The 13,692-nt window shown below is 44.8% G+C and overlaps 1 protein-coding gene across 4 annotated transcripts in view; it reads left to right on the forward strand.

The window, feature by feature from the left end:
• Positions 1-928: 928 nt before the first annotated feature.
• Positions 929-13,692, forward strand: part of ABTB2 (ankyrin repeat and BTB domain containing 2) — a 215,464-nt gene continuing 202,700 nt past the window's right edge. The window contains exons 1-2 of one of the 4 annotated variants that reach the window (XM_039533711.1): positions 929-1,055; positions 3,875-4,246. Coding sequence is in view for 1 of the 4 variants with exons in the window: in XM_039533710.1 (XP_039389644.1) it covers positions 9,364-10,231 (868 nt within the window). In the remaining 3 variants the exon portion in view is untranslated. Of the gene's footprint in view, positions 1,056-3,557; positions 3,712-3,874; positions 4,247-8,267; positions 10,232-13,692 lie in introns of those variants that run through there. The other 3 variants (XM_039533712.1, XM_039533713.1, XM_039533710.1) reach the window with 3 other exon arrangements.

Here is a 13,692-nt window from a genome sequence, read left to right on the forward strand (position 1 = left end):
AGCTAATGCCCCCCAGTATGCAGAGGCAACAGTCCTCAGGCTCCAGTTGTGACCAAAGGCCATTGTGCTAGGAACTTCACAAGTGCAGAGAAAGAGGATAGTCCCTGCCTCAAAATATTTTCAATCTAATTTACGAAAAGTTACACTAGTGCGTATAACAAAGAGAAGGAAGGAACAGGGGAGGAAGGGTAGGAAAATAGGAAGAAAAGTGATTGGTTAGCTGTCTGCACAGCTAGGTGGAATTTTCAAATTTTTATTTTAATAAAATATAAATAATAGCAGAAGTTCTCACAGGCCAACTATCCAGCCATTATCAGGTGGCAATTTATGGTAATCATCAGAGCAGAAGTAGGTCTGGAGAAGTACATGGAAGAAGACAGGGAAATAGCTTTCCAGGCTAATTCAGGGACAGCATTCCATACACAAGGGACAGCATGGAAAAAATCACAAAGGCACCCAGTGAGAAATGGATGGAGGCTAGTGTCAGCAGATGAAGAGCATGGGAGTCAAGATAAAAATACAAGAGCAGATAAACAAGAAAGGGCCTGCGTTGTGTATAACTTTAAAGGAAAGGACAAGAATGTGTATATAATGCATTTGGGGAGCCAGAGGTGAGACTCAAAGAGGGGACAACATGGCTAGTGATTGGCCAAGAAGATAGCTTTAGCAGCAGTGATATGAATGGATCTGAAGTAAGAGGAGTGTACAGAAGGTCAGAAATGAGGAGTAGGTTGCAGTAGTCAAAATGGGACATAAAGACCTGATCTCTAGTAGTGAGAAATCAGAGAAAGGATCAGATCTTGGGAATGTTAGAAGAAAACAGCACTGTTTGTATACAGCCTGGATGGGTGACATCTAGAGAGGTCTTGATGCAGGAAAGAATTCCAAAGCTGGATGCTTTAAACCAAGAATACTATCTCACACTCAGGTAAACTTCGTTTTGAGTACCGTCGGCTACACTGTCCATGCGGAGCTTACTGTTCTTGTGGTGGTGCAGAGGAGTTGACATAAAACAAATCCAATAATCCAGTCCTGAAGAGGAAAATGACTGAAAGGTATTCAGGATACAAGAGTGAGCCTGTTTTGGCCTATAAAATGACAATGGAGGCATTAGAACTAGATAGTGAAACTATATTCCTGAAATTACTATGTACAATGTGTAGTGCAAATGCAAGGTTGGGTTATTAAGATTAACACTGTCAAATGAACTGTAAGGTTTCAGAGTGGTAGCCGTGTTAGTCTGTATCAGCAAAAACAACAAGGAGTACTTGTGGCACCTTAGAGATTAACAAATTTATTTGGGCATAAGCTTTTGTGGGCTATAACGCACTTCATCAGATGCGTGGAGTGGAAAATACAGTAGGCAGGTACAAATATACAGTACATGAAAGATGGGAGTTGCCTTACCAAGTTGGGGGTCAGTGCTAACTAGGGTGACCAGACAGTAAGTATGAAAAATCAGGACAGAGGATGACAGTAATAGGCACCTATGTAAGAAAAAGCCCCAAATATCTGGACTGTCCCTATAAAATTGGGACTTCTAGTCACCCTAGTGCTAACGAGACAATTCAATTAAGGTGGAATTGGGCTATTCTCAACAGTAGAATATTAAGGGAGGAAAAATCACTTTTGTAGTGGTAATGAGGCCAATGTAATCAGGGTGGCCATTTCAAACAGTTGACAAGAAGGTGTGAGTAACAGTAGGGGGAAATTAGTTTTTGTAGTGACCCATCCACTCCCAGTCTTTATTCAGGTCTAATTTGATGGTGTCCAGTTTGCAAATTAATTCCAGTTCTGCAGTTTCTCATTGGAGTCTGTTTTTGAAGTTTTTTTGTTGAAGAATTGCCACTTTTAAGTCTGTTATTGAGTGTCCAGGGAGGTTGAAGTGTTCTCTGACTGGTTTTTGAATGTTATAATTCTTGATGCCTGATTTGTGTCCATTTATTCTTTTGCATAGAGACTGTCCGGTTTGGCCAATGTACATGGCAGAGGGGCATTGCTGGCACATGATGGCATATATCACATTGATAGATGTGCAAGTGAATGAGCCCCTGATGGTTTGGCTGATGTGGTTAGGTCCTATGATGGTGTCCCTTGAATAGATATGTGGACAGAATTGGCAACAGGTTTGTTGCCGGGATAAGTTCCTGTGTTAGTGTTTTTGTTGTGTGGTGTGTAGTTGCTGGTGCATATTTGCTTCAGGTTGGGGGGCTGTCTGTAAGCGAGGACTGGCCTGTCTCCCAAGGTCTGTGAGAGTGAGGGATTGTCCTTCAGGATAGGCTGTAGAACCTTGATGATGCGCTTGAGAGGTTTTAGTTGGGGGCTGCTAGTGACAGCTAGTGGAGTTCTGTTACTTTCTTTGTTGGGCCTGTCCTGTAATAGGTGACTTCTGGGTACCTTTCTGGCTCTGTCAATCTTTTTCTTCACTTCACCAGGTGGGTATTGTAGTTTTAAGAACGCTTGATAGATCCTGTAGATGTTTGTCTCTGTCTGAGGGATTGGAGCAAATGCGGTTGTATCTTAGAGCTTGGCTGTAGACAACGGATCGTGTGATGTGGTCTGGATGAAAGCTGGAGGCATGTAGGTAAGTATAGTGGACAGTAGGTTTCCGGTATAGGGTGGTGTTTATTTGACCATTGCTTATTTGCACTGTAGTGTCCAGGAAGTGGATCTCTTGTGTAGACTGATCCAGGCTGAGGTTGATGGTGGGGTGGAAATTTTTGAAATCCTGGTGGAATTCCTCAAGGGCCTCTTTCCCATGTGTCCAGATTATGAAGATGTCATCAATGTAGCGCAAGTAGAGTAGGGGCGTTAGAACAACGCTTCCTCAGCTCTCATCCCCTAAGTCAGCCACAAAAATGTTGGCATACTGTGGGGCCATGCGGGTACCCATAGCAGTGCCACTGACTTGAAGGTATAAATTGTCCCCAAATCTGAAATAGTTCTGGGTGAGGACAAAGTCACAAAGTTCAGACACCAGGTTTGCCATGACATTATCAGGGATACTGTTCCTGATGGCTTGTAGTCCATCTTTGTGTGGAATGTTGGTGTAGAGGGCTTCTACATCCACAGTGGATAGGATGGTGTTTTCTGGAAGACCACCAATGGATTGTAGTTTCCTCAGAAAGTCAGTGGTGTCTTGGAGATAGCTGGGAGTGCTGGTAGCGTAGGCCTTGAGGAGAGAGTCTACATAACCAGACAATCCTTCTGTCAGGGTGCCAATGCCTGAGATGATGGGTGTTCAGGATTCCCAGGTTTATGGATCTTGGGTAGCAGATAGAATACCCCTGGTCAGGGCTCCAGGGGTGTGTCTGTAGATTTGTTCCTGTGCTTCTTCAGGGAGTTTCTTGAACAGATGGTGTAGTTTATTTTGGTAACCCTCAGTGGGATCAGAAGGTAATGGCTTGTAGAATGTGGTGTTGGAGAGCTGCCTAGCAGCCTCTTGTTCATATTCCGACCTATTCATGATGACTACAGCACCTCCTTTGTCAGCCTTTTGATTATGATGTCAGAATTGTTTCTGAGGCTGTGAGTGGCGTTGTGTTCTGTACGGCTGAGGTTATGGGGCAAGTGATGCTGCTTTTCCACAATTTCAGCCCGTGCACATTGGTGGAAGCACTCTATGTAGAAGTCCAGTCTGTTGTTTCAACCTTCAGGAGGAGTCTACACAGAATCTTTCTTTTTGTAGCATTGGTAGGAAGGTTTCTGTTGGTTAGTATGCTGTTCAGTGGTGTGTTGGAAATATTCCTTGAGTCAGATTACAGTGATTAGGTGACTGGCTTTAGGAGCTTGAAGCTCAGACCCACAAAATCTCCCTTGGTAGTCAGAAAAACAATAAAGAAACCCCAATACAGAAACCTTTCCTACGATTTAGGCACAGTGGACACAGCGTACAGATGCGAAGCCCAGGACCTTCTACTCTCTGGCTGATTTAGAGCCTTCAAGGAGGACTAATGGGGAGTCCCGATGACTGTTGGACTTTGTCGCAGACCGGGAGACCCTCTGGGATGATGGACACCAGGAAAGCAGGAACCCTCCACAGATAAGATGGATTCAGTTCGCTGTGACGGGGATAGTGATGACAGGCCTCTCCTTCCTCAACCTCACTGCAGGATTGATGGTACTCTACTCTAGCTCTGGAGCGTTAGGAAGACCTGACCATGCACGCACTGCTGCTGGAATGGACAGCCCCACACAGGCGCTGAGCAAGATTTTATATAATCTCCAAGGCAGAAACAGTTTTGAGGTAATAGAATGTTGGGGGTTGGCTTTGGCGGGAAAAGCTGGTTCCGTCCGGTTTGAGCCAGAGGACTCCAGTGTCCAAGTTGTAAACAAATCCGCTTACAAAGATAGAGTCCAAGGGTCATAGTTTAATATACTCCATATTAGATTCTATTAAAGCCAGTGATTTACTTAACATTACTTCATTACATTTACTTAACAATACATTTATTAAAACAACTAATTAAACATATTAAATAGTACCAAAATTTCTTACTTCTCTATACCTAACAGGATGTTGATCAGGTGGTTCCGCAGTTTCTTTGAGAGCATGTGGCACAATCTCTCAGCATAGTCTCCAGGGGCGGCTCTAGGCACCAGCAAACCAAGCTGTTGCCTAGGGCGGCCAAATCTAGCGGGCGGCAGGCTGGGCCGGTGGACCTGCCGCAGGCATGACTGCGGAGGGGGCGCTCGTCCCGCGGCTCGGCTGGACCTCCCGCAGGCATGCCTGCGGCAGCTCAAGCAGAGCCGCCGGACCCGCGAACCGTCCGCAGCCGTGCCCGCGGGAGGTCCGCTGTTCCCGCGGCTCCGGTGGAGCTCCCGCAGTCATGCCTGCGGCAGGTCCGCTCGCCCCGGGGCTCCGGTGGACCTGCCGCGGGAGCTCAACCGGAGCCGCGGGAAGAGGGGACCCGCTGCGGGACCGAGGAAGGGCGGCGCAGCACACCGCGCTGCCTGGGGCAGCCTATTTTCTAGAGCCGCCCCTGATAGTCTGCATATGTTGATTGTAATGGATTTTTTACTTTCAGTTCTTTTGGTATGATGTCCATCTCATAGAATCATAGAACTTAAGATCAGAAGGGACCATTATGATCATCTAGTCTGACCTCCCACAAGACGCAGGCCACAAAAGCTGACCCACCCACTCCTGAAATAATTCTCTCCCTTGACTCAGCTGTTGAAGTCCCCAAATCCTGATTTAAAGACTTCAAGTAGCAGATAATCCTCCAGCAAGCGACCCCTGCCCTATGCTGCGGAGGAAGGCGAAAAACCTCCACTGCCAATCTACCCTGGAGGAAAATTCCTTCCCGACCCCAAATATGGCGATCAGCTGAACCCCGAGCATGCGGGCAAGACTCTCCAGCCAGACACTCAGGAAAAAGACTTTCAATATCCCAACTTTGACCCTCGGTACTAATTACCAGTGGTCACACGTTATTGACCTATTGACTAAATCACGTTATCCTATCAAACCATTCCCTCCATAAACTTATCAAGCTTAATCTTAAAGCCAGAGAGGTCCTTCACCCCCACTGTTTCCCTCGGTAGGCTGTTCCAGAATTTCACTCCCCTGATGGTTAGAAACCTTCGTCTAATTTCAAGCCTAAACTTCCCGACTGCCAATTTATATCCATTTGTTCTCATGTCCACATTAGTACTGAGCTGAAATAATTCCTCTCCCTCCCTGGTATTTTCCCCTCTTATATATTTAAAGAGAGCAATCATATCTCCTCTCAACCTTCTTTTGGTTAAGGAAAACAAACCGAGCTCCTCAAGTCTCCTTTCATACGACAGGCTTTCCATTCCTCAGATCATTCTAGTGGCCCTTCTTTGTACCCGTTCCAGTTTGCATTTGGAAAGGAAGATGATGTCTGTCTGTATCTGCACAAGTTTTTTCATGAAGTTGAAGGATTTCCACTTCATACGGCTAAATTCAGTGCCTTGAATGGTGACAGGTTTCAGACTGGTAGCCGTGTTAGTCTGTATCAGCAAAAACAATGAGGAGTACTTGTGGCACCTTACACAGGCCTGGTCTACACTGGGGGCAGGGGGGGAAATCAATCTAAGTTACACAACTTCAGCTACATGAATAACGTAGCTGAAGTCGACGTACTTAGACCTACTCACCGAGGTGTCTTCACTGTGGTGAGTTGACTGCTGCCGCTCCCTCATCGACTTCAAGTTACAGAGAATTCACCATTTGCAACAGTGACCCGTGCAAGTGACCCATGCTCCATGTTGCTGATGCTGCCAAAGGGGAAACCCCCCAGGTGACCCCCCCACCCGCCAATCTGATCTGGGGGGAAATTCCTTCCTGACCCCAAATATGGTAATTAGACCCTGAGCATGTCAGCATAACCCACCACCAAGACAACTGGAAAAGAATTCACTCAGAGCCCTCCCCATCTAGTGTCCCACCTCAGGGATATATTTGCTACTAGCAGTCGCAGATGGGCCACATGCCATTGTAGGCAATCTCATCATATCATCCCCTCCATGAACTTATCATGCACAGTCTTGAAACCAACTAGGTTTTGGCCCCCACTGCTCCAAGTGGGAGGCTGTTCCAGAACTTCACTCCTCTGATGGTTAGAAACTTTCACCTAATTTCAAGCCTGAACTTGTTGATGAGCAGCTTATGTCCAGTTGTTCTTGTGTCAACATAGGCCCTTAACTTAAATAACTCCTCCTGAATGATGTGTGATATTCAGAGAATGATAAAGGGTGCCATCTACTGAAGATATGCAGAACTGCTGGCTTGTTTGGACTGATTTTCATGCAGCAAAACAGAGCTAATTATTTAAACCAGGGGTCGGCAACCTCTGGCATTCAGCTTACCAGAGTAAACACCCTGGCAGGCCAGGCCAGTTTGTTTACCTGCCGAGTCAGCAGGTTTGGTGGACTGCGGCTCCCACTGGCCACGGTTTGCCGTCCCAGGCAAAAGGGGGCGGTGGGAAGTGGCATGGGCGAGGGATGTGCTGGCTGCGGCTTCCCGCCACCCCCAATGGCCTAGGACGGTGAACCGCAGCCACTGGGAGTCACGATCGGCCGAACCTGCTGATGTGGCAGGTAAACAAACTGGCCTGGGCCGCCAGGGTGCTTACCCTGGTGAGCCGCATGCCAGAGGTTGCCGACTCCTGGTTTAAACTAATGACCAAAGTAACTGAAATTAAAACCTGTGGCAGGAAGTTTTAAATACCAAGTATAAATCTGGAGAGAAAGAAGTGGCCACAGAGGTCTTGTGAAATTTACAAATCTGAAGAAAAGAGTTGTCTATGAGAGAATAAGACCAATAGTAATGTTTCCATTAAACTAAACAAAAGTGAATTAGAAACAGCACTTTTAAAACAAATAAGCAACACAAACATAAACAAATCATTGTAACTCTTGCTAGTGCATATGCATTAATGACAAGAAACTAATTGTCTAGAGACATAAAATAGACTAGTTTATTTTCATTCACTCATCTCTGTTGTTTAGTGCTAATGTTATCAATGCTGTATGATATGCAAAAGATAGATGTTTTTCTTGAAGTTTTTTACAGTCTAGACATAGACATGTATTATAGTTTTTGGATAGTATAATGGTTTTGGTTTGTTTACTTTGCAAAAAGCCAGTATATATAATGAGAAATAAATTAGAAAGTAAAACAGATGTATACGTCTTTCAGTTTTAAGAATGTGAAAACTGCATGGCAGAGGCAAAGATATTTGTTTTTTTAATATATTCTTTTCAACTGGATAGTACCATTTAAAAATTAAAGCCTTGAACGCTTGTAAATAAGGAAGCTGGCCTGAATTGATTTTCTTACCGGAAGGCGACGCTGTTGCGTCAAGTAAATAATAAGTGCAACAATTATGTATATATATAAACAAACTAGAGAGGGAAATAAGACCATTACTTTGGAGTGAGGGAAAGAAACAAACGAGACATGGTTCAAGGTCAGAACTGTGTAAACTAACATACAAAGCCCTCTTTCAGGAGCCGGCATAGTGGCTACATAGTACACGCTTACAATCCACCGATTCATTTTCTACGCCCGGGAAGGAGGAGACAGGTAAATGAATCGCCTGTTCGTACAGCTCTGTGTATAAATTGTGCGTCTGAATGAAATGAGAGTCCAGTCCAATCACTGCTTTCAGGGGCACGTGTTTGGTCTTTCACTCAGAAGCTGGGATCTTCACTTTGGACAGTTTTTATTGTCCAGCGGCGGAGGAAAAAGAAATCGCCAGTGAAAATCAGAGTGAACCCCCCTGTTTCTGATGGTCTCCTGCAGGCAGACAGCACTCGGGATGGTGTGGTGGGAGGGAGGGGAAAGATGCACCTTCATTGCCCACAGGTGATCGCGTTGTCCTACATCCCCTCCCTCACCCGCTTCATCCCAAGCCTCCCGACTCGTTCATTCGGGTCTCGCCCGCCCGTCTGTGCTCGGAGAGCAGCCCGCTGCCCCGGGCTGAGCAAGCGGAGAGCCCCCCGCGGTGCACAAGTCCCTCCGGTCGCCTCCCCGGTGTGCAAAGGGAGACGGAGGTCGCCCAAAGGCGGCTACTCCGCGCGGAGTTTTGCAAATTGACCCAAACGCGTTGAGTTTGGAAATCCACCGTTCCCCCGACCCCGGCTTTCTCCTCCCCGTGGACCCTCTTCCTGCGTCCGTTTTACACACGGGCCGCTCAGCTCGGATTTCACTGGCTGCCTCAGCCCCCTCCGGAGCCGCTGATTGGTGTTTTCCCCAGGTTATTTGCATGCCGTCTGCACACTGGGTGCCCAAGGGAGGAGTTTGCTCAAAGCTTCTGCAAGTGTCCGGAGCGCCGGCGGGAGTAGAGTCTGCAGCTCCCCGGGCTGCTCTTGGGCTCTCCTGCTGCCGCGCTGCCTTAATGGGCTGGAGCTTTGCTCTGGGTAGCGATTTGGAGAAGGATTCTCTGGGTTAGTCTTCGGTCCGTCTTTTCCCTGCTTGCTCAGCACTTCGCTGCCTTCAGAACCACCCGGCTCGCCGGAGAGGTGGGGTTGGCCTTGTCTTGAGGCTCTGAAGTGACCTGCCTTAGGAGGAGACTCCTTTGGCACGTTGGGGAGTGTTTAATACTGACACTTCCTCCTCCCTCCCTCCCTCCCCGTACTTTCCATCGTTGCTCCAGACGGAAAATGAATGATCTCAGCCTGCCTGTGGAATGGAGTCAGCTGGCACCCAGCAGAGCCTGAAGGAGCCTCTGAAGCTGAAGTGTGAACTTGCTTCTTCTCCGCAATGTTATAAGCTGCCCAGCGGTTCTCTTTGTGGTGCCAGCCTCTCTGGTCCACTAACTGCAGCAGGGATCTAGTTTCATCGTCTTCACCTTTCTGTGCCTCTAAGGGGCTGGATCACAAGTCTTTCCTATGGCTGGGATATACAGCTCTACTCTGAAGACCCTGGAGGATTTAACCTTGGACTCTGGTTATGGGGCAGGGGATTCCTGCAGATCCCTTAGTCTCTCTTCTTCTAAGTCCAACTCCCAAGCCTTCACATCATCGCAGCACAGGGGCAACTGGTGGTACTATTCAGGCTCCATGAATAGTAGGAATAACAGCTGGGATACAGTGAACACTGTTCTGCCAGAAGACCCCGAAGTTGCAGACATCTTTTCCAAGTGTCCTAAACTGCCAGATCTAGAGGAATTCCCTTGGACCGATGAAGACATTGGGAAAATACTCAGAAAAGGAAAGGGGGAAGGAAATATCAGAAACTTTTCTCAGGAAGCTGTCAGGAGACTCTCTCAGTTACTTAGGAGAGCCCTGATCAGGATCTCCAGGGAGGCCCAACGTCTGAGTGTGATGCATTCCAAATGCACTAGATTTGAGGTCCAAAGTGCCATCAAGCTCATCCAGAGCTGGTCATTGTCAGAAAGCTGTGTCCTGGCTACTGTCAAGGCTCTTTCCCTGTACAGCATGAGTGCAGGAGATGGATTGAGGAAAGGCAAATCCTCCCGATGTGGCCTCACCTTCTCAGTGGGGAGGTTTTTCAGGTGGATGGTGGACACTAGGATCTCAGTAAGGATTCATGAGTATGCAGCTATCTCTTTGACGTCTTGTATGGAGAATCTAGTGGAAGAAATCAAAAGCAGGGTTCTAGCGAGTCAGAGCCCAGATGGAGGAGGAGGGGGGGAGATCTCCTCTGAAATCCTTGAGATGGTCATCAACAATGATGCTGAACTTTGGGGAGTACTGCAGCCTTACGAGCATCTCATCTGTGGGAAAAATGCTAATGGTAAGTCCAAGTTATGCAACTGTTACCATAAAGATTGTTATGCAGATACTACTGTGATAGACATAGGCCTGATTTTCAGCAGCTTTGCACCTGTAAAAAGTAGATGCAAAACACTACCAAATCAGAATGTGAGGATATTGCAGTCACTGTTTAAAGGCATAAATAACTACACATGGTGTAAATTACTACACAGGGTGCAACAGCAGTGGAAAAACAGGCCCTTTGTTATCAACAAAATAAAGGCATTTGAGACTGCCATTAACTTTCTACCAGTTGCACTCTGAGATTATTAGCATTACTAAGAGAGAATGAGTGTATGGGTACCTCAAGTATTGATAAGGGAAAGTTGCATTAACAAACTTTCTGAACTTTGTTTTGATTTTAAAAAAGCACCCTCATACTTTTTTCTGAGGAGCTTGCCAGTATCATATAAAAGATGATATTGAGAGCCTTGTGGGGCAAACTTTGTGATCTTAAGCATGTTTTTTCCCAGATACAGCCTATAGAAGGAAAACAACTGTGAGGTTGTTTTTTCAAAAATAACTGTACAACTTCTGAGCAAACAACAAAAATTATTTAGGATCTGTAGGTATAAAGCTTATATTGCATAGTATGTATATGTAAATTATACCAGTTTTCACTCAGCTCAAATTGAGGATTATAGGATAGCTTTTTGATTATTAGAATAACATAGTGTTAAGATACTTACCCCCCCCCCCAATCTGATTAGGAGAGTTTTTAGGCAGTTAAGTAAATAAGCAGATAGAATACTGGCATTTTCCTGTGATACTGAAAGATACAAGGTTTAAAATAAATTTTGACAGTTCTCCGGGGAAACTTGCAATATTTGTCTTTGAACTGTGTCACTGAATGTTAAAGAGCAACTGATGTCTCATGTAAATGTTTGAGAAGCAATTAGTCCACGAAGAAAGGCTGTTGAGTTTGTTAATCTGTTCCGGTTGCTTAGTCCTCATCTGAAGTCATAAACAATTATGACATCAATAACTTCAGATTGAGGGACAAGCAAAAGGAGCAGATCTACCCTTAAGAAATAAAGATCCTGTTCTCATGTGAGTGTTAGCAATGACATATCATGCATTTTAAACAAAGGACCAAATCCTGCTCTGTGCTGCACATGTGTACTAAGGAAAAGAATTGAGACAGCGCCTCACCTCCGTAGCATTACCCCTTACATTAGCAATAAGGCAGTGTCTCAGAGCACTAGGAAGAAGGCTTAATTTCTGTGGGCAATACACAGCTGAACACAGTTTATTTTCTCCCTTCCTCACCTTAGCCAGGCTTGATCCAGCCTGTTCAGCACAGCCACCACATGCATGAACCACCATCACTCCATGCCTTCCTCCTGAACATGTGTCTCTATTAGATATGGGCAGGAGTTTTCCAATATGTGGGAGAGAAATGCAGCAAATATGTTATATGCACAGAATTGTCTCTAAACAGTGTGGCTTTTTGGAATGTTTCTTTGGCAGGATGGAATCCATAACTGCAAATTAAGTCAAGTGAAATGTACAAATGAATTCACCTCCTTTTTAAACCTCAGCTCTTTGTGTCAGGGCTGTATCCTCTGTGCTGGGAAAATGCCTAGTACATTTTTTGGCTGCCACCAAAACAATACTAGATAATCCTGTGCAGGCCATGAGAGCATTTGTAGTTGAGGATCTGTGTGAAAGGACAGGAGGACCCTCTTCTCCCTGTAATCTGGAGTAAAATATTTCCTGTGGTTCTACTTGGAAAGGTTTGTCTTCTAGGTAAACCACATTCTCTGTTCAGTTTTTGCCACATAATTTCTGTCTTTGAGATAACTGAGATTGTTGATCCATAGTAGGGTGACCGGAGAGCAAATGTGAAAAATCGGGACGGGAGTGGGGGGTAATAGGAGCCTATATAAGAAAAAGACCCAAAAATCAGGATTGTCCCAATAAAGTCGGGACATCTGGTCACCATAGTGTTGCTGATTTATAAAGTCTCTTTGCCTGAACAGAAATCTCCTTTTGGAATAATAACAATGAATGAATGAATGGAGGCTGGTGTCTGATGGAAACATAAACAGCTATGCAAGGAAACAGTTCTAAATATTCAAAACACCAAGTGTTCAGCTCATTCAATTGAATACTAAGCATTGACTGGCCATAGAAAAGGCTGGGTTCTTTAGCCTTTTTGTGGTTTCTGTCTTGCTGAACATTTCTTTCAATAAATGCATTTACTTTTTTTGTACGTGCAGAGTTTAGGGTGTCTTCAGGTGTGTTTAATTCAATGTAATGTGACCATTTATCTAAACTGAAACATAAGAATCAGTGACTCTTCTAATGTCCATTCTTGCAATTACAAGTCAAAGATGACATACTGCATTGTAGATTTGGCTAAAAATATGAAATGGGTCAAATGAATATGTAACCAACATAGTACAATAGATCCTGCAACAACAGGCTGTGGGTTGTTGAATCACTACATTTAATTTCTGTATAAGAAGCTTAGCCACTGAGCCAAATTCTGCTCTTGGATATATTAGTGGAAATGTGGAGCAACTCAGTGGAATTGCTATTTGACATTTACACTAATACTGAGAGAAAAACTTGACCCATTATGCTCAGTAGTCTGGAAAACTTAACAAACAAGAGCTGGTATACAAAGGTTTTGATTCCCAATAAGGAAATGTGGAGGGAACTAATAAGTGCTAATTTAGTTGTTTGCCCATTGCTCTATCAATACAAACACCTGTATGGCTCATCAGTAGCGATATCTGCAGTTTATTATTGCAACTGGGCATCTTCAAAGACAAAACTAAATTAAGTAAAGAAACTGGTTAAAGGGAAGCTAAAGCACAGATGTAGAAGATGATGAAATTAATTAAATTATAAAAATCTTAAGAAATACCATCAATAGAAGATTGGTTAAAGCCATCACTCTTCAGTGTATAGACTTTTTTTTTTCTTCCAATTTAGAATTGTTGATGCATAGATTTGCTGTGCTCTGATCCTGCAGTCCTTGCATACTCAAACTTCTTATTGAAACAAATGTGCAAGAACTTTAGGATCATGTGCTAAAACTATAAACCAGGCTTTTAGTTGGGTGAGATTTTCAGCTATTTCCTGGGTCACAGGAGCAAACTCTTGATCTTTACAAAAAGTGAGATGGGATTGTTAATGATGCATGCATCGATAGGATCTCCGTTTAAGTTGTCTTCAGCATAGCTGTACATATTAAGGACCTATTCTAGCATTTCTGGAGTTACTCTGTTTCAGGGTGAAAACCGATCTCTAACTGTAGGGGGAAACTTCCCTTGGGGATAGATGACCCCATAGCTACCACCTAAAGGGTTTCTTGTACCTTCCTCTGAAGCAGCTGTTACTGGCCGCTCTTGGTGATAGTTTACTTGAGGAGAAGGACCATGGATTTGATCCAGTATGGCAGTTTTCATGCTGCTGTGTTTGTTCTCCTAT

The sequence above is a fragment of the Mauremys reevesii genome, linkage group 4 (genome assembly GCF_016161935.1).
Source record: "Mauremys reevesii isolate NIE-2019 linkage group 4, ASM1616193v1, whole genome shotgun sequence".
Lineage (NCBI taxonomy): Eukaryota > Metazoa > Chordata > Testudines > Geoemydidae > Mauremys > Mauremys reevesii.